The 25,040-nt window shown below is 56.1% G+C and overlaps 1 protein-coding gene across 2 annotated transcripts in view; it reads right to left on the reverse strand.

Annotated features, from left to right (window-relative positions):
* Positions 1 to 25,040, reverse strand: part of NXN (nucleoredoxin) — a 169,318-nt gene continuing 144,278 nt past the window's right edge. Inside the window, exons 2-8 of one of the 2 annotated variants that reach the window (XM_008009748.3) lie at positions 22,753 to 22,870; positions 20,782 to 20,915; positions 19,491 to 19,591; positions 17,363 to 17,469; positions 6,113 to 6,292; positions 4,569 to 4,693; positions 1 to 1,947 (exon numbers count right to left, since the gene is read on the reverse strand). In XM_008009748.3, the coding sequence (XP_008007939.1) occupies positions 1,765 to 1,947; positions 4,569 to 4,693; positions 6,113 to 6,292; positions 17,363 to 17,469; positions 19,491 to 19,591; positions 20,782 to 20,915; positions 22,753 to 22,870 (948 nt within the window). In that variant the 3' untranslated portion in view covers positions 1 to 1,764. The other variant, XM_037987869.2, reaches the window with a different exon arrangement.

Consider the following 25,040-nt stretch of genomic DNA (forward strand, 5'->3'; position numbering starts at 1 on the left):
TAAGGTCCAGAGATGCCTGCTTTATTTCCTACTGGGTGGTCGCATTTCAGGCTGGTAACGTCACATAACGTCTAATCGCCAACTCGCTGTACGCCTCTGAACTACAAATCAACAATCCAATTCAGCAAAGAACAACAGTGTCAACAGCTCATGAGGGGGTGGGGACTGGGTTTTCCACATCAGTGGTCTTGGTTGGCAGAGTGCTGAGTGGGGCCAAGGGTAAGGCCCAGGGTGGTTTGAAGTCCCTGACACCTGAGTGAGCGAGGCTAAAAGGCTCGGCCGAAGCCGTCCATCCCCAATCCTGAGAACAGAGTTGTTCGTTTCTCTTTCGGTGGTCAAGTCAGCCCAAGTAAGAGGCCAACAACCTACCTGGGCCTAGCAAAGGCGATACAAGGTCCACTCGTGGCCGACACGCCCTCCACCCTCACTCCACCCTCACTCCACCCTCACTCCACCCCAGGGCACAGCTCCTCCTGCTGGTGCTTAGGAAAAGGCGAGGCTTCTGGTAATTTCTCATCTTTGTAATTCTGCTTTGAAAAGGGGGCCAGGTGCGGTGGCTCACGCCTGTAATCCCAGCACTTTGGGAGGCCGAGGCGGGTGGATCACCTGAGGTCAGGAGTTCGAGACCAGCCTGGCCAACATTGTGAAACCCCGTCTCTACTAAAAATACAAAAATTAGCCAGGTGCAGTGGCGCTCGCCTGTGATCCCAGGTACTCCAGAGGCTGAGGCAGGAGAATCACTCGAACTTTGGGGGCGGAGGTTGCAGTGAGCCGAGATCATGCCACTGCACTCCAGCCTGGGCGAGAAAGCAAGACTCCATCTCAAAAAAAAAAAGTAAAAAGAAAAAAGGCAATGGCAGGGGTGATCGAATGTGGGCGTGTGCACCTCAGCAGAGATCGGGGCCTCGGGCACAGAGCTGGGTGGAGTCAGAGGTCTGTGCTGGTTCAGAGGTGCTCCTCCTAGGACTCAGGGCTAAGTTTCTTGGGAAGATGCCCAAAGAGAAGGATTCGTTATCAGAATTTCAAGATGGTGGGAGCTCTTTGTATGAGCAGGCAGAGACTTCAAGGTCAAGGAAGAAAAGAATGAGGAGCTCTCATCAGGAGGCGGGAGCTCCATAAAAATTAGCCGTTACTATACGAACCATTACCTTAACTACATTTTTTTTCTCACCCAAAAAACCTCCACAAGCTTCCTTTTGCATTTGGAGATCCCCTGCCCGAAAACACACGAGTGGGCTGCTTTTCTCTCAGACCGAGAAAGACCATGTCGCTTAGAAAAGGATGTTCTCACCGCAGCTCTAAGCTGAGGCCCACTGAGGCTCAGGCCCTTTCTCAGCTCTGCCTCCACACAGGTGTCCCCCGGCGGTTCCCCTCTGGCCGTCCGGGGCTCTGTGTGTGCTGATGCCCGAGTCCCAGCCTGAGCGGGAGCCACTGGCCCTCCACGCTCACTCTGCCCTGGAACACCCTGGCAAATCCTTCACCAAAAGCAAGTGACTTTGCGAGAGTGATGCAGCCCCCACTCTGGCCGGGCCATGCCCCCAGCCATCCCACGCTCCCAAACACGGTGGATTCTGCCGCTGCTGGATTCCGCACCCCAGGGTGCTGGCTGAGGAGTTTAATGCAGAAACAAGGCACCACAGAGAGGTTGGACACTTGGGTGGTGTGATTCGGGGCACGCTGGGTAAGTCCGAGGGCGGAGGGAAGGAGGGGGAGGAGGAGGAGAAGGCTGAGTTTTAAATAATGTCTCAGGAGGCCGGAGCCACGCTAGATGGGCTCCGGTTTGAGCTTCTCTGCTAGGAAGTCATTCACAAAGGCCTCCACGATGGCGGGGGTGATCTCCTCCACGTCCATCACGTACTTGGCCCGGGCCGACATGTCCAGGATGGTGAGCAAAGGGGCCGCCTCAGGCAGGTTGGTGTAATCTCGCAGGGAGTCAGTCATGTCATCCTGAAGTCGTCAGGAGGGAGAGAAAACCAAGACGGTTTAAAGAAAGGAGCGGGAGGGTCCCTGGGCCCAGTCTCCCCAGGTGTGGTAGCTCTGGGGGTTCCCAGCACGGGAATGGGAAGCAGGGAACCCTGCCCTGCCTTCGGGAGGAACAGGCCGCTTTGTAAAATTCTCTCTTGGCATCCGCCCCCCGAAACCACTAGGTGAGTAATCTGTATTTAATCATTAATGTATTTATTACCATAAACACCATTTTCACACGTCCTCAGCATTTTAGAAATGTCACGTCCTTTTTTTGTTTTTAAGATGAAGTCTTCCTCTGTCACCCAGGCTGGAGTGCAATGGCACGATCTCAGCTCACTGCACCCTCCGCTTCCTGGGTTTAAGCGATTCTCCTGCCTCAGCCTCCTGAGTAGCTGGGATTACAGGCGCCCACCACCACGCCCAGCTAATTTTTTACATTTTTAGTAGAGACGGGGTTTCACCATGTTGGCCAGGCTGGTCTCGAACTCCTAACCTCAGGTGATCCGCCCACCTTGGCCTCCCAAAGTGCTGGGATTACAGGTGTGAGCCACCGTGCTCGGCCTAGAAATGCCATAGCCTCCGACTGTTTATTCTTGTAACCAACTGTCAATGATTTGCGGCCCCACTGTGGGTTATCTGAGGCCAATCTGGACTTCAGCTCTGGAATGTTTTTAAACAGAGACAGCTCACTGTGCTCCCACCGCTCGCCCCCGCCGTGGTTTCGGGCAGGGCAGGATGCACAGCCAGCCAGTTCACAAGACAGGGCTACCTAAGCCCTGTGGAAGCTGACACTGCCTCACTGCTTATCTGAGAAGGAAGCTGGTACTTGATCCTACACTCCCAGCAGCTGTCCTGGTGAATTTCCCTAATGTCAGATACAGCCTCACGCAGATACCAAGGCGAACACAGAAACCCAAAGACAAGGAGAAACGATTTGTAAGGGAGCTACTCTTTTTTTTTTTTTTTTTTTTTTTTGGAGCTAGAGTCTCTTTCTGTCGCCCCAGCTGGAGTGCAGTGAGGCAATCGTAGCTCACTGCAGCCTCCATCTCCTGGGCTCAAGCGATCCTCCCTCCTCAGCCTCCTGAGTAGCTGGGACTCCAAGCAGGCAGCGCCTTGCCGGGCTAATTTGTATATATTTTTGGAGACACAAAACCCAGCCCAGCCAGGCGGGAGCCAGCGAACAGCCTCGGAGGAGCCCCTGGTCCACTCTGAACCTCACCTCCCTCCCCTGTGAAACAGGACGGCGACTGTGTTCCAGCCAGAGAGCCAGGAGCCAAGGAGACAGCCCAGGTGAAATACGCGGACCTGGCCTGGTGTACAGAAAACCTGCAGATGCTCCTTCCAGGCCTGACACCTCTCAAGGCCGCCCCCGCCCGTGCCCAGCCCTTGCAGTGCTGCAGCCATCTTTTCTCAGAGCCATTCTGCAGGGCTCAGAGTTCCCGCGTGTGGTGCAGCCTCCGGGGCTGGGCTTGGTGTGCAGTGGCTGCAGCCGCCCCGAGGCAGGGCCTGAGAGCCTCTTTGTTCCCCTCCACCCCCGGGCTGAGCAGGTGACTGGAGCCCTGTGGGGGACCCAGGGGCTGGGCAGGGCCAGCTGCTGAGGAGGTGATGAATGGGTGGTGCAGGGTATCTGGCGGCCGCTGCCGCCTGCCTCCTCCGTGCCTCTCCTGGGATCCGAACACAGCGTGAAATCAGCACAGGGCTCTGACCAACCGGAGGTACAGATGGGCGGACAGAGGGCGGGGGTGAGGGCGGCCTCCAAAAGTGTTTGTCGGTCGGTGGATGCGGTGGGGTGGGAGGGGAGGGGAGGGGAGGCGGCGGCGCAGGGGTGGGGTGGGGAGGGGAGGGGAAGGGAGGGGAGGGGAGGGGAGGGGAGGGGAGGGGAGGGGAAGGGAGGCAGCAGCTCAGGCCTGGAGGAGACTCCCGGCTGGAGGAACTCAAGAACGAGAGCCTGCACCTGCGCTGAGTCGCGGAGACGCCCCTGTCTGCAGGGCGCAGGGTGCAGGGTGCAGGGTCCCACGCCCCGGATAATGGGGCACCTGCGGGAGGGCGCTCTGCTGAGAGCCCCACTTTCTCAGCCTGTGAAGTCTCCTGCTCGGTCCAGCCCTGCCAGAGACCTCGAAGGGGCAGCCTCGGTGAAACAGCCGGGGAGCGGCAGCGATTTCCAACCTCAGCACTGACCGGGCCGGCTGGGTGACCGCAGGTGCACGTGGTAGCCCCAGCCAGGACCCCTCTGATGAGATCAGCCCACTGCGGCCAGCGCGGAGGCACCAACCCAGCGTTCTGTAAAGCCTCAAGGGCCTGGTCGTGACCCAGCCCCGAGGGAGTGGGTGTGGATCACTCCGGCCCCGGCCCCTCTCCCCAGCAGCTCGGGCGGGAAGCAGCTCCCGGCTCTTCCCCTGCGGACTGAGGCTGCCGAGAGAGGACGACAAGAGGAAGCAGCACGGGAGGAAACGGTTTTCCACGGCGAATGGCCACCTCTTCTTGCCACGTTTGTCTGTGGCCTGTCTCAGGAGCACAGGCAGCCCTGGGGCCAGGATCCCTCATGCGCCCGAAGTGCCGGCTGATCCAGCCCTGGGGGCCCAGCCTCTCCCCGCACTCACCTCCCCGGCCACGAAGAACAGAAGCGGCGCCTCCTCCTCTTTGGCTTTGTACTTGGCAATGATTTTCTCAGCTATTGGCTGAATCAGCTGCTTGGCTGCCTCGGACTCTCCGTCATCCTCAGAATCTGTGATTGGCATCGGGGGAGAAAGAGACGGGGAGGAACACTGGCTTGTCAAACAGAGCGGCACCCGCTGAGGGGGCCTGAGCTGCAGAAACGCCCACCTGAGCAGCCCCTGAATGGAAATGAACTTCCTGCACACCCGACCCAGCAGCAAAGCTCCCAGAGTTCGCCTGCACCAGGCTCGCCCACCCCACCGAGTAGCTCTGGGGCCCCAGACAGAGAGTCTCGCCTGTACCAGGCTCGCCCACCCCACCGAGTAGCTCTGGGGCCCCAGACAGACAGTCTTCCCTGCACCAGGCTCGCCCACCCCACCGAGTAGCTCTGGGGCCCCAGGCAGAGACTTTCCACTGCATTCCTCACAAACCCGCCCGCCAGGCTGAGCTTCCCCTAAGCCAGGACCTGAGGCGCCTGCTCGTTTCTCTCAGCCACAGAATGAGAAGCCACAACCTCGGACCTCCGACTTCCTAGTGAAACTGGTGGTGAGGGGGAGGGGGTGAGGACTGTGGTCTGGTCAGTGGCTTTTTTTGTTGTTGTTTTTTGAGACAGAGCCTCTCTGTTGCCCAGGCTGGAGTGCAGTGGTGCCATATGGGCTCACCACAACCTCTGCCTCCCGGGTTCAAGTGATTCTCCTGCCTCAGCCTCCCAAGTAGCTGGGACTACAGACACGTGCCACTGTGCCTGGCTAATTTTTGTATTTTTAGTAGAGACAGGGTTTCACCATTTTGGTCAGCCTGGTCTCGAACTCCTGACCCTAGGTGATCCACCCACCTTGACCTCCCAAAATGCTGGGATTACAGGCGTGAGCCACCACACCCAGCCTCGCACGGTAATTCTGAGTTGTTGGAGGGGAGCCCTAAGTCCAAGGCAGAGGACCAGGTTTTGCAAAAGGAACCAGGGCCATCCCACCAGACTGCAGGGAGCCTGGCGTGGATGTGCCTGTGTCCTCTTGGCCCAGCTAAGCAGTCACCCTTGGAGCACAGAGTGGGTGAGACGGGAGACGGGGAGGTGCAGGCGAGGACAGAGGAGCCAGGGCAGCCACGGGGCGGGGCGGGAGCAGCTCACCTGAGCACAGAGCACTGGCAGAAGCAGCCTTGGTGAGCCTCGGCCAGAGGGCCCAGCCCCCGGCAGCTGTGTGTGTGCGACCCGCCCCTTTCCAACAATGGGTCTGCGCATGGGGTCCCCAGGGCATCCTCGGCCTGACCTGTTCTGCCCAGCTGGCAGCTGGGGAGCAGCTAGGAGGGAAAGTGCAGCTGCAGCTCCCACAGGGCCATGAATAAATCATCGGGGTCAAAAGCAAGGCTCCGGGGAGAGACAAAGGCCCAGGCTTGCACTGCTAGTGACAGAGAAGCTGCAAGGACAGGCTCCTCCCAAGTGAGGCCTCTCCTGTCCCACCCCCACCTGGGCCCCCCGTGAGCTTCATACCTACAAAAAGGACGAGGCAGGGGCCCTCGTTGAGCTGCGTGGCGTTGGAGTCGGAGAGCTCCAGCACGGGTTTGGGGTGCCAGGGGAACTCCCGGCAGTCCTCGTCGTTCAGCACCTCCACCCGCCCCTGCCGTGTGATCACCTCGCCCTGCGGGTCCAGCACGATGAGCGTGGGGATGCCTGAGGGGAAAAGGGGGTGCTTGTGGGGGTGCCCGAGGGGAAGAGGGGGTGCTTGGCCACTGGCCTGGGAGATGCAGGCCCTGCCTGGCAGGAGGCTTGCGGAGTCCAGCTGGGGTCCCACCCGCCGCGGAGGAGCCCACCGAGGACCTGGTACAGGCTCACAATGAGGAGTCCAGGTCTGAAGTCACAAAACTTGGGGAGAATCCAGGCCTGGCCAGGGGGAGCCATGGAACCCGCTCCGGTGGGCCTGTAACCTGTCACCTTCACATTTCGGGGCCTCAGCGCCCTCAGCTGCAACCTGATGAGGGTGGTGTTGTTCCTACCTTATTCTGCTATGGAAAGATCAATGAGTTCACGCAGTTAAAGAACTTACACAGTTTGGGAGGCTGAGGTGGACGGATCACTTGAGGTCAGGAGTTCGAGACCAGCCTGGCCAACATGGTGAAACCCCGTCTCTACTAAAAATACAAAAACTAGCTGGGCGTGGTGGTGCATGCCTGTCATCCCAGCCACTCGGGAGGCTGAGGCAGGAGAATTGCTCGAACTTGGGAGGCAGAGGTTGCAGTGAGCAAAGATTGCAACACTGCCCTCCAGCCTGGGTGACAGAGCGAGACTCCGTCTCTAAATAAATAAATAAATAAGAACTTAGCACAGGGTCTTGGCACATCGGAGCGATCGCTCACTGCTGGCCTCCTAAAGAGATCCCAAAGACGCAGAAGATCCTCCCCGGCTGCAGGCGTCAAACACGGAGCAGGCGGTGCAGAGACCACACGGTGCACGTGCTGTGGCCACCAATGCGAGAGGAGGGGCCCTCGCCCGGCCACAGTGAGCGCAGGGCCAGTGCGGGAAGGAACCTGAGGCTGGCTGCACAGAGAGGACGACAGCTGACTGCAGCCTCCGCCGTCTGCACCCCAGCCCCCCTCCCTCCCCAGGGCTGGGGAAGAAAAGTCACAGAAAGCTTTCCTGCAAAGCACAGGCAACCCCAACCAAAAAGCCTTCAATGAAAACTCAGAGAAATCCCCACAGTGGTCACAGCTGCACGTGGGTTTTCTGCGTCTCCGTTCTTCTAGCCCATTCCCCGCAGCCTGTCCTCCAGCCAGGGCTGCGCACCCCCAGCCGCAGCCCACAGTGTCGGCCTGGGCCCCACCCTTTGGGGACCTTTGTCTCTCCATTGACAGCCGCTCCCCCCACACACCCTGCACGTTCCAGACGCCTCTCCTCCTGGGCTGCCCAGAGCCTGAATTTTATGTGAAAGCCAGAGCAATTTAATATTTATAGATTCCCAAGTATTCGGTCAGTAATTTGCTCCGCTGACATTTTCCTTCCCTGCCGGGGGGATGCCGAGGTACCAGACACACGGCCCTCGTGTTTCGTACCCTGCTGCGGCCACCGGCACAGCGGGCGTGCCTGCCTCCGAAAGGAATCAATGAATCCATTATGTTCACACCTATGAGACAAAGTGGCTAATGTTTCAGGGAGCAGGTCCACAGAGAATGGGCTCTCGAGGACGGCCACTCCGACATCTCTCACACACACACACACACACACACACACGCGAGCACAAGCACAAGCACACACACGCACACACACAAAGCACAAGCACGCGCACACACACGCACACACACAAAGCACAAGCACGCGCACACACACGCAGTCGGCTCTCGCTGGGGCTCCTTGGATGTGCTCAGCGTGGACAGCGCCCCTGAGGAGCTGCATGTGCTGCCACACAAGAGACCCGGGCATTTCCAGCCACGTCCTCATGGCTGCATTTTATCCCCGGAGGCCGGGGTCCACGCCAGCTGTGTCCATCCACGAGGCTCGGGGGCTGGTCTCGAGACAGCGGCCCAAAAGAAACCGGGTCCGGGGGCTGCCACAGGGACAGCTGGCCGCACAGGAGCCCCTCCCGTCACCACAGGCCCTTCCCAAAGTCCCCCCGGCAAGGTCCTTCCCCAGAGTTGGTGTTTCTGAGATCGGGCAGTGATGAGCACGGGGGTAAACCAGAGCCCCTGTTGTCGTGGTAAGCCCCGCGGTCGGCCCGCGTGTGCCCCGGCGTGGGATGCTGAGTGGGTCTGTGGAAGAGAAGCAGGCATGCGGGACGGAGAGGGAGGAGAAGTCAGTCTGAAGGCAAAGCTGCGCACTTCCCAGCTCAGCGCCTGGGGCTCTCCGAGGGCCTCCTCCAAGGGGCCTTCTTCGTGACCCTGGCTGCAGCCTCTTCTGAGTCCATGCCTGTGGGGCCCAGGACGGCAGGGCGAGGACACAGAGCCCCCACCTGGCTGCTGAGGGGCACTCAGCGGCTTCCCCTGAGGAACGGTTCCACCAGATCATGCCTAAGAGCCTAAGACGAAGTGTGCAGGGACGGGCCGTGTTGGCCCATGTGACTGTCTGCATAAGCAGAAACCAGCTTGGGCCCAAGGGAGCCACTCGTTCTTGGCACCTGCATGGGGGAAACCATCCTCGTCTGCTGTGCCAGGCCGCCTCCCCCTCGACTGGTCCTGATGAGCTTGGCATACAGCCCCGACGAGTACATACCCTCCAAAGATGAACCAGGGGTGGGAAACGGAACTGGCTTCTGCGGCGCGTCTGCCCGGTGCTGGCACGGCACAGACGGCTAATCCTCATCACAGACGAGGCGGGCAGTACCGGGATCCCCCTTACAGATGGTCAAGTGCCCCCCCAAGGTCACCCAGCCAGGCAGTGGTTACACTGGGGACAGGAACCCCGATCTACCTGTTGCAGAAGCTGCTGCTCTTTCTGCCAGGCCATGGACGCTGCTGGGGTTCTCACAGCACCTGGGATGGGGACTGTCTTAACCAGGGCAGGGGAAGTCCTGTACCTGCAGCTTTCTGCACCACCCACCTCCCTCTGAGACCACAGTCACTTCTTCCCTTTCTCCCCCCTCACACACTCTCTGTTCCACCAGCCCTTGAAGCAGGTTCTCCGAAATACAGGTTTTTTGTTTGTTTGTTAGTTAGACGGAGTCTCGCTCTGTTGCCCAGGCTGGAGTGCAGTGGCGCAATCTTGGCTCACTGCAACCTCCGCCTCCCGCGTTCAAGCAATTCTCCTGCCTCAGCCTCCCGAGTAGCTGGGACTACAGGTGGGCACCCCAACACGTGGCTAATTTTTAGTAGAGATGGGGTTTCGCCATGTTGGCCAGGATGGTCTCAAACTCACCACCTTAGGTGACCCATCTGCCTCGGCCTCCCAAAGTGCTGGGATTACAGGCGTGAGCCGCCGCGCCCGGCCCGAAATACAGACTTCCAAAGAGACAGCACAGTGAAGCTTCTAATGGGACTGAAGTGCTGGGATTACAGGCGTCAGCCGCCGCACCCGGCCGGAAATACAGACTTCCAACGAGAAAGCAGGGTGAAGCCTCTAACGGGAAATTCACAGGGAACCAGGCCCACAGGGCGCCTCTGGAGGGAATGAAAAAGGAACAGCTCATCGCTGCTTTGCCTGAACTTGTTTCCCTGCATGGGTGGCTGGGGCGCTTGGGGGAAAGTACAGCTGGGACTCCAGGGAGGATCCAGGCAACTCAATTCCCTGTTTTATTTTTTATTTATTTATTTTTTTTGAGACAGAGTCTCGCTCTGTCACCCAGCCTGGGGTGCAGTGGCATGATCTTGGCTCACTGCAAGCTCCGCCCCCCGGGTTCAAGTGATTCTCCTGCCTCAGCCTCCCAAGTAGCTGGGACTACAGGCGCCTGCCACCACGCCGGGCTAATTTTTTCTATTTTCAGTAGAGATGGCGTTTCACCATATTGTCCAGGCTGGTCTCAAACTCCTGACCTCAGGTGATCCGCCCGCCTCAGCCTAACTGCTGGGATAACAGGTATGAACCACCGTGTCCAGCCACTGTAAAATACTTTTTAGCAGAGTACCTGGTGTATTGATATTGTAAGTATTCCATAAGTATTGGCTATTATTATAAATCAGTTTTGTATACTGATTTCGCCATGGTTTCGCAACATGGTTTCGCCATGTTGGCCAGGCTAGTCTCAAACTCCTGACCCAGTGATCCGCCCGCCTTGGCCTCCCAAAGTGCTGGGATTACAGGCATGAACCACCGCGCCCGGCCACTATATTCTTTTAATCATCCCTAAACTCATTATTTGGCTCGTGAGAAGGCAGAGGTATGGAAAACTGGGCGCTTGCTCTAGTGAGATCAGGAGCCCTCTGTGCTGGGCTGGAGGAAGTTATAGCTAAAGCAGCAGAAAGCAGAGACGCCGTCAAGACCACAGTGAGGGCTGCAGCAACAGTGTGGTGCCTGCCAAGGGTGGGGCTGGTGCACTTTTGCATCCCCCACCCCAAGCTACACTCCTGGGCTTGGAACACGGACTCTAGGTTCCTAGAGAGGGCTCGGCCCCGAGTCCCCAGCTCTGCGACATGAGCAGAGCCCACAGACCCCTTTCACCATCTCCCTCAAAACACACAGAGGAGTAAACTGCAGACTCTCCTCTCCGAGGAGGAGCCGACTTGCAGGTATTTAAAACTATCTCAAAGCCAGGTGCACCGACACTGTCCCACGGTTTAGCCTGGTGCCTTTTCCGCTGCCAACAAGACAGGGAGTTTGGAAGGAGGTGGGGGCCGGGGCAAGGAAGCTGAAGGGGTCCAGGACCCTGGGAGGCAGAGAGGAGCGGGCAGGGCTGTGACGCAGCCTTCTCTGCATCTGGATGGCAACGTGACCGGAGGCAGCCAGGACGAATTCCTCAAAGATTGCCAGGAGCTGGGAGGAGCAGTGGAAGGAAAAGCAGGTCCTAGAACAGAAAGAGCTGGTGAGGACGCACCAGCAGGCAAACTATTACGTGATCATGAAAACGGTCCTTACAAAGACCGCAGCGACGTGGCAAATGTTTGTGCCATACTGTTTAGTAAACACCGCGGAGCGCTCAGCGCCGTGTGTATGTTACGAGTCTGTGAGTGCATACGCAGGTGGGCAGGAACCAAAGCGGACTCAGAAGTGAGAACGGTTGTGCTGCTGAGGCAGGAACGTAGGTGGGATGACAGCGAGATATCTATGTCTAGTTAGGTTTTCTTTAACGGCATCCTATTTAGCGCATTAATATCAAATGAAAATCAGAACTGAAGGGCCGTGGGGGTGAGACGGGATGACAAACACCAACCAATGCCTGGGATCTATTGCTCAGACCCTTCCGTTCCTCCCTATTCCTGGCTCCCCAAAAACATTCCCCTGCTTAGAGAGTTAAGGAAAGGAGCCAGGCGCGGTGGCTCCCGCCGGTAATCCCAGCATTTTGGGAGGCCGAGGCGGGCAGATCACCTGAGGTCAGGAGTTCGAGACCAGCCTGGCCAACATGGTGAAACCCCATCTCTACTAAAAATACAAAAATTAGCCAGGCGTGGTGGTGCGCTCCTGTAATCCCAGCTACTCGGGAGGCTGAGACAGGAGAATCGCTTGAACCCGGGAGGCGGAGGTTGCAGTGAGCCGAGATCGTGCCATTGCACTCCAGCCTGGGCGACACAGCGAGACTCTGTCTCAAAAAAAAAAAAATTAAGCAAAACACATAAGAAAGAACAGCAAAGCCGCTCTGCAGGTCACGAGGTAGCCCCTCTTCTTGTTGAAACATACAGTCTCCAAATGTTTCATTTTTATATAAACAGATTCTGCCTCAAATCCATTTTTTTGAAAGGGACAAAGGAAGAGAGTCAAGAAGGGAACGGGATGAAAAAGGAGGGAAGCAGAAGAGGAAGAAAGAAAAGGGGGGGAGAAGTTGGAACGGGAGGAGGAGGCACAGGAGGGAAGGAGGAAAACAGAGAAGAGGATTCGAGGCTGGAGGAGAAAAGGGCCCTCACCCCCGCCGCCCAGGACCAGGCTGACGCCGCCTGCCAGCCACCTCTGGCCGCTCTCGCGTCTGCTCCAGGCCCTGCACAGCCCTCAGGCCGTCTGCCCTCCCTGAAGGTCGGGGCAAGGGAGCCAAACCAGCCAGGGCCCCTTGCCTAAGAGAGAAAGGGCTGTAAGTCTCCCTGCAAAGAGTGCCGTGCTCTCTGGCGGCCGAGGATTCCTCAGACAACTGCTAACAGGGTCTGTCTCTCGCCAGGTGTGTTGACAACGGTCTCCTTAGAAAAGGAATTTTCAGCAGCGCCCACGGCTGCACATTCCCCAGGCCACGTAAAGCTCTGGGAGGGGAGGACCCAGCACTCTGGAAGCCAGTTATTCCCACGAGACCAGCAGGTAGGGGGACGCCGAATGCCAGGTCCTTGGTGAGCTTGGTGGTCCTGTGGAGACGGGTCACACAGCCCAGCTCAGCCCGGGCACCGAAGGAAGCCAGCGGCCAGCCTGTCGGCAGCAGGGGAACTTTTGGCCAGGCCGGCCTGGGGGGCACACTCATCATCAAGGCCATGGCAGAGGCTGCCACCCTGTGAGACGGGCAGCTCAAGGGTACAGCCTCGAGGCCCCAGTTCCCCCACCCGTACCGACCCCCAGATGCCTCAAAACACTGGCAGCGTTTGGCAGGCCTGCTTCACTCAGCAGGTGATTCTTAAAACCCCAAGATGCTTGCAGGACCTCGGGTTGCTGGGTTACTCGTTTCTGCTTTTTTTTATTTTGGAGACAGAGTCTTGCTCTGTCGCCCAGGCTGGAGTGCAGTGGCGGGATCTCGGCTCATTGCAAGCTCCGCCTCCCGGGTTCAAGCGTTTCTCCTGCCTCAGCCTCTCGAGTAGCTGGAATTACAGGTGCCTGCCACTGTGCCCGGCTAACTTTTTTAATTTTTAGTAGAGATGGGGTTTCACCATGTTTGCCAGACTGGTCTTGAACTCCTGACCTCGTGATCCACCCGCCTTGGCCTCCCGAAGTGCTGGGATTACAGGCGTGAACCACCACGCGTGGCCTGGGTTACCCATTTTCACCCGAGCCTGTCAGGAGAACACTCTGCCTTTATGTGGCTCAATCCACAAAATGACCAGCAGTTCAAGCCACTGCCCCAGTGTGAGTCCAAGGACGGGCCAGGCGGAGGCAGCTCCCTTTGGTGATGGCAGGGGAGGTACCTGGCACTGCTCTGTGGAAGAACCTCCATCCACACTCTTCAGCAGAGAGAAACAAGTGAGATAGGACTGAGACCCCAGGGCACAGAGTCAAAGAGGGAGCAGGACGTCCCCAGAGATGGCCCCACAGGATGTGCGGACCAGACACTCCAACAGCCAGGACCCTGCAGAGTGAGTGTGAGTGAGTGTATGCAAGTCCGTGTGTGCGAGCACGAGGGTGTGAGTGTGCACGTGTGTGAGCGTGGGGGGGTGTGCCAGTGTAGGTGTGTGTGCGCGTGTGAGTGTAGGTGTGCGTGTGTGTAGGTGTGTGAGTGTGTGTGTGCCCATTGTAGGTATATGTGTGAGAGTATGAGTGTGTGTGAATGTGTGAGCGTGTGTGTGTGCATGTACGTGTGTTCACCTACCTAGAACACGTCCATTGAATGAGACTGGAAGCTGTAACCACGGAATCATACAAAAGCTCAGAAGTACTCAGAATTCAATAAAAAATACTGGTCAGAGTTTTGCGACGCTACGAAGCTTATGAATGAACGCACAGTTCCTTCAACTTCAAAGGTGTTTCGGCCCAGCCTGGCCACATTTAAATATCCTCAGAGGCAAAGAAAGGCCACCTCCCATCGAGGGATGGTGTGGTCTCAGGAGGGCTGCCGGCTGCTGAGACCAGAGAGAAAGGGACGGTGTGGTCTCGGGAGGGCTGCCGGCTGCTAAGACCAGAGAGAAGCCAGAACTGATACACCAGTGAAACCAGGGCTGAGCGAGAGGCTCTGAATGAGAAACAGCCCCCGGCTTGGAGGGCAAGGACAGGGCACCACAAACAGGCCATCAACGCAGACAGAATGTCGGACGTGGGGCTCAGCCCAACCTCGAGGCACTGAGAAGACGCTTCCAAAATGATATCCCTGGAATGATATAATGATTTCCTTCATACGTGAGCATCCTTCAAACCTAGGAAGATCTAGAATTAAGTTCAGAAATACGAATCAAACTCGTGCCACTGACGTTTTGTGTGTCAATAAGCGCGTGCACATTTGGCATTTAACTTCAGTATTTGTTTTTGTTTAAGAGACTATGGCCGGCCGGACAGGGTGGCTCACGCCTGTAATCCCAGCACCTTGGGAGGCCGTGGCAGGCAGATTACTTGAGGTCAGGAGTTTGAGACCAGCCTGACCAACATGGTGAAACCCTGTCTCTACTAAAAATACAAAAATTAGCCGGGTGTGGTGGCGGGTGCCTGTAATCCCAGCTACTCGGGAGGCTGAGGCAGGAGGATCGCTTGAACCTGGGAGGCAGAGGTTGCAGTGAGCCGAGATTGTGCCAATGTACTCCAGCCTGTAGGTGACAGAGCAAGACTCTATCTCAAAAAAAAAAAAAAAAAAAAAAAAAGCTGGGCACAGTGGCTCACGCCTGTAATCACAGCACTTTGGGAGGCTCAGATGGGTGGATCACCTGAGGTCAGAAGTTCGAGACCAGCCTGGACAACACCATGGTGAAACCCCATCTCTACTAAAAATACAAAAATCAGCCGGACGTGGTAGCGTGCACCTGTAATCCCAGCTACTTAGGAGGCTGAGGCAGGAGAATCGCTAAAACCTGGGAGGCGGAGGTTGCAGTGAGCCGAGATTGTGCCACTGCACTCCAGCCTGGGCAACAGAGCAAGACTCCGTCTCAAAAAAAAAAAAAAAAAAGGACAGAACCTTAGAAAGTAGGGATCTTGGGGCCAGGCACTGTGGCTCACGCCTGTAATCTCAACACTTTGGGAGGCCGAGGTGGGCAGATCACGAGGTCAGGAGATCGAGACCATCCTGGCTAACACGGTGAAACCCCGTCTCCACTAAAAATACACACACAAAAAATTAGCTGGGCGTGGTGGCGGGCGCCTGTAATCCCAGCTACTCGGGAGGCTGAGGCAGGAGAATGGCGTGAACCCGGGAGGCAGAGCTTGCAGTGAGCCGAGATCGCGCCACTGCACTCCAGCCTGGGCGACAGAGCAAGACTCCGTCTCAAAAAAAAAAAAAGAAAAAGAAAGTAGGGATCTTGGAAGGCCAAGGCAGGAGGATTGCTTAGGCCAGGAGTGCGAGATCAGCCTATGCAACACAGTGAGACCCTGTCACTACAAAGTCTTTAAAAATCAGCTGGAGTGGTAGAAGGCTGAGGTGGGAGGATGGCTTGAGCCCAGGAGTTGGAGGCTGCAGTGAGCCGTGATTGCGCCATTGCACTCCATTCTGGGTGACGACTGAGACCAAAAGGGAAAAAACGTAGAGATGATACCGCTAACAAGAAAGAGGAACCGGGGCGGAAGACACACAGACTTCCTGAGTCATGGAACCCAAGGATGAAAGAGGGATGAAGAAAGAGGAACGGGGGCGGGAGACACACAGAATTCCTGAGTCATGGAACCCAAGGATGAAAGAGGGATGAAGAAAGAGGAACGGGGGTGGGAGACACACAGAATTCCTGAGTCATGGAACCCAAGGATGAAAGAGGGATGCTTCAGGGCAGAAGAGCGGCACTGAGGGAATTCGGGGCAGCCGTCGTGTTCCCTCTAACGCAGGCCTGCTGAGGAGAGAGGCTGGAAGAGGAGCAGGGAAAAAGGATGAGAAGCCAATAGTGAGGGGTGTGATGGTCATGGGACCTCTGCCAGCCCCACCTCCACATCCCCCAACAGCTCTGCTCCCGGGGGGCCACAAAGGCCTATTCTTGGCGATTCTGCCCCAGAACAGGCTGTGGGTTTTCTTCTGTTTTGGCGGTTGGAGGCAGTGGGATGCAGTGACTCTGCCTGAACTTGTACTTGTGAGAACAGTGCTGCTGACCGGTGAGATCAACACGAAACGCTGCCCAGGAAGTAACAACCCCAGAAACCAGACTCCTCCGGCACACGGGCCGCACACTCCCCGTCACCCAGAAATGACAGTGAGCAGGAGACAGTCAGGGACAGGGACAGAGCGGGGGTGGGAGGGGCAGAAGCTGCCCAGATCACGTCCTCTCCCACAGGCGGGGCCATCTGAGGCCTGACATCGGGCAGTGCAGCCCCAAGCCCGTCTGCGGCCCTGACACGGTGTGTGCTCAATGTGTACATCAGAAGTATCAGTGAACAGGCCGGGCGCGGCGGCTCATGCCTGTAATCCCAGCACTTTGGCAGGAGGATCACCTGAGGTCAGGAATTCAAGACCAGCCTGACCAATTTGGTGAAACTTCATCTCTACTAAAAACACAAAAATTAGCCGGGTGTGGTGACGGATGCCTGTAATCCCAGTTACTGGGGAGGTCGAGGCAGGAGAATCGCTTGAACCTGGGAAGGCGGAGGCTGCAGTGAGCCGAGATCGCGCCATTGCACTGCAGCCTGGGCGACAGAGCAAGACTCTGTCTCAAAAAAAAAAAAAAAAAAAAAAAAAAATTAAAGACGTATCAGTAGTGAATGACCTGCCTCTGGGATTTCTCTTCCAGTCTAGCTTACATGTCACTACCGCATTATCTCCCCTTAATCAAATGGCCACGTCATTTGGGAGGCTGTGCTCCGTGTCCCAATCATATCAGAATCCACACTCTGGGCAGTGAGAAGCAGCTGTCTTACTAAAACAGTATTTAGTATGATTATTATTTTTTGAGATGGAGTCTCCCTCTGTCACTCAGGCAGGAGTGCAATGGTGTGATCTCGGCTCACTGCAACCTCCACCTCTCGGGTTCAAGCGATTCTCCTGCCTCTGCCTCCCGAGTAGCTGGGACTACAGGCACCCGCCACCATGCCCGGCTAATTTTTGTAATTTTAGTAGAGATGGGGTTTCTCCATGTTGTCCAGACTGGTCTCGAATTCCTGACCTCAGGTGATCTGCCTGCCTCAGCCTCCCAAAGTGCTGGGATTACAAGTGTGAGCTGCCGTGCCCAGACTGGCAATACTTATTTTTAAAAAATGGATTAGAATTCACACCAGGAAAATTCTACACTGTGGAGAAACATGAGAGGAACATGACTATTCATGGAAATAATGATGCCTTTCTTAAAGGAAAGCCAAAGACACGGTGGGCGCGGGTGAGCCGGTTTCCAGGAGCCGCACGGAGCCGGGGCCTAGAGCACCTACCTTGGATTCCGTACAGCCGGTTGAGGCGTGACCGCCGGGCCTCGTCAGTGTAGGGGACGGCGAGCCAGGGCATCTCACTGAAGTACTGTTTGAAGGACTCCTCCGACCTGCAGAGAGACACACGCAGTGAGCACGGCTCAGCGTCCCCACTGCACCACCGCCAAATCCTCCCACCTCTGCCGAGTTCTGCCCGGGGATTCGGCGGAAGTCAGGGTTTCCAGCCACTGTGCTTCTCAGGCAACCGGCTGTGGGAGTGTGTTATTCTGCCCAGGATGGGGTCCACTAAGAAGCAAATGCCTCCACACAGCAGGCGGGTCCCAGCTCAGACGCCAGCCCACTTCGGCTGCTCCCATCTGAGCAACATAACTCAAGTCCAGTTTTCCATTTCTCAGCACAGACAGCTCTTTCCTGCCTCAGGAGCTTAGATGTGCACAGTCACTGCATACCTGTGGGAGTTCTAATCTGTGCACGGAACGGTGACTTCTACGGGGCCACAAATTTAAACCAACCATATACCTTTGATTCCACATGTAAAAAACCCTAGGAAAGGCACATCTACTCAAGCGGCAGAAGTGGATCAGGGGTTTCCTGGGGCTGGGTTTATGGGAGGAGATGGACCCAAGGAACCTATAGAGTGATGAAAATGTTCTGGGTCTTGTCTGTGGTGATGGTGGTTACATGGTACGTACACTGGTCAGCTGAACTGTGTACCTTAAATGCATGCATTTTATAATGTATACATTATGCTTCAATAAAGTTGATGCTTAAAAATTTAAAAAAGTAATTGTGGCCAGGCACAGTGGCTCACATCTGCAATCCCAGCACTTTGGGAGGCGGGCGGATCACGAGGTCAGGAGATTGAGACCATCCTGACTAACACGGTGAAACCCTGTCTACTAAAAATACAAAAAAATTAGCCAGGCGAGGTGGCGGGCCCCTGTAGTCCCAGCTGCTCGGGAGGCTGAGGCAGGAGAATGGCGTGAACCCAGGAGGCAGAGGTTGCAGTGAGCCAAGATCGCGCCACTGCACTCCAGCCTGGGCGACAGAGCGAGACTCTGTCTCAAAAAAAAAAAAAAAAAAAAAAGTGACTGTGGCCGGGCACAGCGGCTCACACCCGTAATCCCAGCACTTTGGGAGGCCGAGGCGGGCAGATTACTTAAGCCCTAGAGTTCATGACCAGCCTGGGCAACATGGCAAAAGCCCATCTCTACTAAAAATACAAAAATTAGCCGGGCGTGGTGGCAGGTGCCTGTAATCCCAGCTGCTCAGGGGTTGAGGCGGGACGATCACTTGAACCCGGGAGGCTTGCAGTGAGCGGAGATCGCGCCACTGCACTCCAGCCTGGCGGACAGAGCGAGACTCCGTCTCAAAAACAACAAAAAATCCCTGGTTGCTGCCCCTGGATGGCCTCATGCTGAGACGGGGACTGTGACACGGCAGGTACAACACTGTGCGAAGCGCCCTCCGTGTGCCGGCACCTCGGATCCTTTTGTGGACACGAAGGTAAGCGGCAGAGGCCCCTGGTGACTCAGTCTAAACTGGGGCGGGAGTTTCGAGATGAAGGAGGTTCCCTGATCAGTGAGGCCTTAGAGAAGGTAAGAAGCAGAGGAACCCGAGGTTCAGAGGAGCTGACTGACTCCGGGGAGAATGTCTGTTTTGTGATTCCTTATCTGTGTGTATCTGTGTGCATTCAAATAGCACCAGACACAGCGCATGGCCAGAGCTGAGAAAACAGCCATCCGGCCCGGCACGGTGGCTCACGCCTGTAATCCCAGCACTTTGGGAGGCCGAAGTGGGCAGATCACGAGGTCAAGAGTTTGAGACCATCCTGGCCAACATGGTGAAATCCCATCTCTACTAAAAATACAAAAATTAGCCAGGCGTGGTGGCGGACACCTGTAGTCCCAGCTACTTGAAAGGCTGAGGCCGGAGAACCACTCGATCCTATTTGGGAGGATGAGGCAGGAGAATCGCTTGAACCCAGGAGGTGGAGGTTGCAGGAAGTCGAGACCCAGCCACTGCACTCCAGCCTGGGTGACAGAGTGAGACTCCATCTCAGAAAAAAAAAAAAAAAAAAGATGTCAGCTACATACAGAAAAGGGGCCCAGCACTTCACGGCACGACTGACCTGTCTGCACTAACGAAGATGATCTCGAAGCTCTGGCCGGCCTCCTTGATCTTCCGGTAGGACTCCACCAGGACCCGGGTGAGGCTTCGGCAGGGCGGACACTGAAAGACAGGACAGCAAGACCTGCTGGGTGACGCTGCTTCTCCATGTCCCAGTCACTCACCCTCCGAGGCCGGGTTAGCAGGACTCAAGCAGGATTGGGACAGCAAAATCCCGTTCATGAAACAGGTGGAAATGAGATGGGTGTGGTGGCTACCGGGGAGGCTGAGGCCGGAAGATCGCGTGAGCCCAGGAATTTGAGGCCAGCCTGGGCAACACAGCAAGACCTAGTCCCCTGAATGAATGAGGCAAAAATAAACGCCTTTCTTAAGGGTGAGCATCTGGCACAAGCACCCGCATCGTCCCTACGCAGTGCGCGAGCAGGTAGCACGAACTCATCCGCGTGGATTGAGAGAAATATCCAGGCCAGGTGCTGTGGCTCATGCCTGTAACCCCAGCACTTTGGGAGGCCACGGTGGGCAGATCACCTGAGGTCAGGAGTTCGAGACCAGCCTGACCAACATGGAGAAACTCCATCTCTACTAAAAAAAAAAAAAAATTAGCCTGGCATGGTGGTGCGTAACTGTAATCCCAACTGCTTGAAAGGCCGAGGCCGGAGAATCACTTGAACCCGGGAGGCAGAGGGTGCAGTGAGCTGAGAACACACCACTGCACTCCAGCCTGGGCGACAGAGCAAGACACTGCCCCCCCCCAAAAAAAAAAAAACAGAGGGCCAGTCACGATGGTTCACACCTGTAATCTCAGCACTTTGGGAGGCCGAGGTGGGAAGATCACCTGAGGTCAGGAGTTCGAGACCAGCCTGACCAACATGGCAAAACCCTGTCTCTATTAAAAATACAAAAATTAGCCAGGTGTGGTGGCGGGCACCTGTAATCCCAGCGACTTGGGAGGCTGAGGCAGGAGAATCGCTTGAATCCAGGAGGCGGGAGGTTGCAGTGAACCAAGATCGCGCCATTGCACTCCAGCCTGGGCAACAGAGCAAAACTCTGTCTCAGGGAAAAAAAAAAAAAAAAAAAAAGAGACCATCGTTATAGATCAAAGAAGTCATTTCTTGCTGCTTTTTCCATTCATAATCGCAAGCACTATTCACGCAGGCCTTGAGCACAGGAAAAGACCACAGGGCCGGGAAATTCCTGCCTGGGCATCTCACCCCCAGACGCCAACCACAGCTGGGCTTGCTGGGCACGTCCCTGCTTCCTTCTGTCTGAGCCACAGGCGGCCAAACACTCACCCAGTGTGCGGAGAAGTAGACGCCCACGTGAGACCCCTCCAGGCTGCTGCTCTCCAGGGACTGCCCGTTATTTCGAAGCAAGGGCCCTGCAATGACTTCCCGGAAGGGTTTAGGCCCCCAGGGGAACTCCAGACCTGAAACAGAAAACAGATGGTAAAAGAGGGTTAAGACTCTTCTTGACGGCCTGGGACCCAGGAGGCCTCAGAGCGGCAGGCGTGACAACTTAATCATCAAACAGTGCTTGTGAACACACCCACAGCATCTGCAGGAAACACAGGAATCAAAGTACAGCCATTACCTGCCCTCCAGGCAATGGTTCCCAAACCTGGATGGTCACAAGGTCTGTCTTCCGGGGGCTTTTGAAAAGTACGAATGCCCAGGCCACATCCTGAGGCTGGAGACCGAGGAGCAACGCAAAGATGTACACGCAAAACGAACAGGTTCCTCAGGTAACTCTGACGAGGGGCCCATCGCCTCGGGGCCTCGAGAATCAATACCCAGGGTTGTGGATTATCCTGGGAATGATACCCAGGATTGTGGATTCAATCCCAGCCGCCACATCCCAGTGGCTGTCAGGTCTGATTGTATTTGGAATCAGCTCGGGAATTCAGAAATATCATGCTCCTGGGCCCCACGCCCAGAGATTGTGATTCGATTGCTCTTGATGGGCTCAGGGAACCAAGTGAGAATTTAAGTCTAATAAAAGGGTAAAACCCACCCAGCCCGGATGGTCCACGTTCTGAAGACACCTAAGCTCCAGGTAGGGGGAATTGATAATATGCTTCCCGCTCAACTGCAGTGTTTTCTGACAGGGCGGTCCATGGACGCGCTGCCTCAAAGTCACCTGGCGGCCGGGGGCTGGGAAGGAGGAGCACAGGCTGGTTGAAAACGCAGGTGGTCGGGCCTCCCCAAAAACAAGAGGGATCCACAACCTTCTGGAGGTCGGGCTCAGGAATCCACACGGGGGCCAGGCTCCGAAGCTCCGCCCCACGATCCCTGCACTTTGGGAGGCCGAGGTGGGCGGACTGCTGGAGCTCAAAAGTTTGAGACCAGCCTGGGCTGCCTAGAGAGACCCCATCTCTACAAATGATAAAACATTAGCTGGGTGTGGCGGTGCACGCCCGTAGTCCCAGCTACATGGGAGGGTGAGTTGAACTCAGGAGGTCGAGGCTGCAGTGAACCACGATCATGCCACAGCACTCGGCCTGGGCGAGAGAACAAGATACTGTCTCAAAAAAACAAGAAAAAAAAAAAGGAAAAGCTTCGCACTGGTTCCACCATGCCCTGGTTTTTCCTGAGGCGATTCTTTGAAGGAGGCGGCGTGTTCACTGGGAAAACGCGTGAGCAGGGCTGAATCGTCTCACTGGATGGATGAAGTGAGGGGAGGAGATCTCACAGCCTGTTCTCACTGCCAGAGGGAAGGAGGCCATGGCGACGGCCCTGAGAGGGGGGCCTGGAGGAGAACGGCCCACACGTGGCCAGCAAGACCAAGGCCTGCAGGGCATGGCAGCTCCAAGCAACCAGGTGCACTCACCGCCAAGGCCAGGAGAGTGATGCGGGGGGCTGGGATTTTGCTATGTCATATTTTAAAGAGGAAAAACCCCACTCAGCCGCCTCTAACTGTGAAGGGGCAGCTGCCACGGATGCAGCACTAGAAGCTGGGGTCTGAGCTCTCCCCGCTTTCCCACGGCCTCCACGGCCCTCCGAGCAGGGCTTCTTTTGGCAGACTCCATCTCTTTTGGCCCATGAATGAAAGCTCCTAGGAGGGACATTCAGATCCCCGTAAAAATCTTAAAACCATGTCCTAGGGAATACTACGATTTCACCAAGACGACATTCTCTAGCCACGTAAACCCACATGTATCTATTTCATGAGTACTCTCTCTACCGGTGGGACGGCGATGAGGGTAGGGGCATGGAGGAAGAGGGGCTGGGTAATAAGAGGACCATATGCACGTGCTGAGGTTTTACCTTCTGGGTCATCTCGGATCACCAGCAGCCCGTTCCTGCACACAACCTTCCCCGTGGTGGCGTCGAGGAATATTAGCGATGGAATGTTGGAAATTCGGTATTTGTTCCAAAGTTTGAGCTGTATGAAGAAAAGTAAAAGGTGGTGGTTAAGTCCAGACCAGATTCATTGCAGAGTTCTTCTTGCAGAGTTCTTTTGAGCCCCTTAGGCCTGGAGGCTGGATGAACGGGCAAGCATTCAAGACACAGAAAAGAACAATGGATCCCAAGCAGGGCTGCTGGGCAAAGGGGCACGTTAACTACAATCTCACTGGCCCCCGGGGTCCGCACATCGCAGGGGACTCTGAGGTGGAGGCTGACGGAGGACCACACTCATCCTGCAGCGTACGACCCTTTTATGTCTCTAAAAATCACGCAGATGAAGATGGATGTCGCATCTTCACGACACAATCAGACCACCGGGTGGTTAAGGAAGGAAGGGAAGATTTTCATGAGCGCCTCGCCACCCTGGCAGCAGGCAACAGCAGCCGCTCTCCATGGCCCCTTCCCACCAAGGGAGAAGAGACAGGTTTTCCAATAGAAAGCCACGTACTTACAATCTGCCCCCTCAGCCCTTCACCAGGTCCCTGCACTTGAAATATCACAGTCGTCGTTACGTTCCCTGCAAAGCACAAGGGAAGCAATGCCCAGAGCCAGCCCCAACCCTCGGCTCTCGGTGCTGCATAAAACCTGCTTCAGTCTACTGGCAGATTCTTGAGGTTGGCTGTGCATACGGTCGGACATCCAGGGTCTAAGACGAATGAAGCTGAGAACATGGAATGCAAAGCACAGGACTGGAAGCCGAGCGTGGGCGGCCTCCTCTGTTCGCTCACTGCCGTCGGGGTGAATGACATATGGGCAGGTGACTGGGTGCTCTAGGACTTCCCCGCCAAGCCCGAAAACCAACATAATTAAATGCGACGTTGGGGCCAGGCGTGGTGGCTCACGCCTGTAATCGCAGCACTTTGGGAGGCCAAGGCGGGAGGATCACCTGAGGTCAGGAGTTCAAGACCAGCCTGGGCAACATGGTGAAACCCTGTCTCTACTAAAAATACAAAAATTAGCTGGGCGTGGTGGCGGGCGCCTGTAATCCTAGCTACTCAGGAAGATGAGGCCGGAGAATCGTTTGAACCTCGGAGGTGGAGGTTGCAGTGAGTTGAGATCGTGCCACTGCACTCCAGCCTGGGTGACAGAGCGAGACTCCGTCTCAAAAAAAATAAATAAATGCATTGTTCAGCTAGCAATGGACCTCCAGAAAAGACAGAAACAGGGAAGCTGCAGGGTGCCCCACTGTTTAGGCCACTCAGCTGTGAGCTTCCCTGCTTGGGGCCTTGAGGGTCTCTGGAGGAAGGCTGGGCCTGTCGGCAGAACAGGGCAAGGATGTGTCGCAGGAAAGCAGGCGTGAGAAGGCAGCAGCAGAGAGAAGAACAGAGAGAAGAGGGCAGTGCATGGTGGGACAAGGACTGTCCCGAGTTCCATCCCAGGCAGTGAGGGGGAGGGCAAGGGATCTGCCACGCAATGCTGGGCTTCCCTGTCTGTGGAGACCTGTATCTTGGCAGGAAGGGCTGTGGGACCCCACCCACCTCAAACTGCACTCAGTCTGCGTGTTTTTCCCAGCCCCACCTTTCTGGGGGGCTCACAGAACCAGCCCAGGACCTCACAACAAGAACAATCCTGCGTGTTTTTTGTTTTTTTGTTTTTTGTTTTTTTAAAAAATGGAGTCTTGCTCTGTCGCCCAGGCTGGAGTGCAGTGGTTCTATCTCGGCTCACTGTAACCTCCGCCTCCCAGGTTCAAGTGATTCTCCTGCCTCAGCCTCCCGAGTAGCTCGGATTACAGGTATCCACCACCACGTCTGACTAGTTTTTGTATTTTTATTAGAGACGGGTTTCACCATGTTAGCCAGGCTGGTCTGGAACTCCTGACCTCAGGTGATCCTCCCGCCTCGGCCTCCCAAAAGTGCTGAGATTACAGGTGTGAGCCACTGTGCCCAGACCCAGTTTTTTTTTGTTTGTTTTCTTTTTTTTTGAGACGGAGTCTCGCTCTGTCGCCCAGGCTGGAGTGCAGTGGCACGATCTGCACTCACTGTAAGCTCCGCCTCCCAGGTTCACGCCATTCTCCTGCCTCAGCCTCCGGTATAGCTGGGACTACAGGCGCCGCCACCTCGCCCGGCTAATTTTTGTATTTTTTTTAGTAGAGACGGGGTTTCACCGTGTTAGCCAGGATGGTCTCGATCTCCTGACCTCGTGATCCG

This window comes from Chlorocebus sabaeus, chromosome 16, assembly GCF_047675955.1.
Source record: "Chlorocebus sabaeus isolate Y175 chromosome 16, mChlSab1.0.hap1, whole genome shotgun sequence".
NCBI lineage: Eukaryota > Metazoa > Chordata > Mammalia > Primates > Cercopithecidae > Chlorocebus > Chlorocebus sabaeus.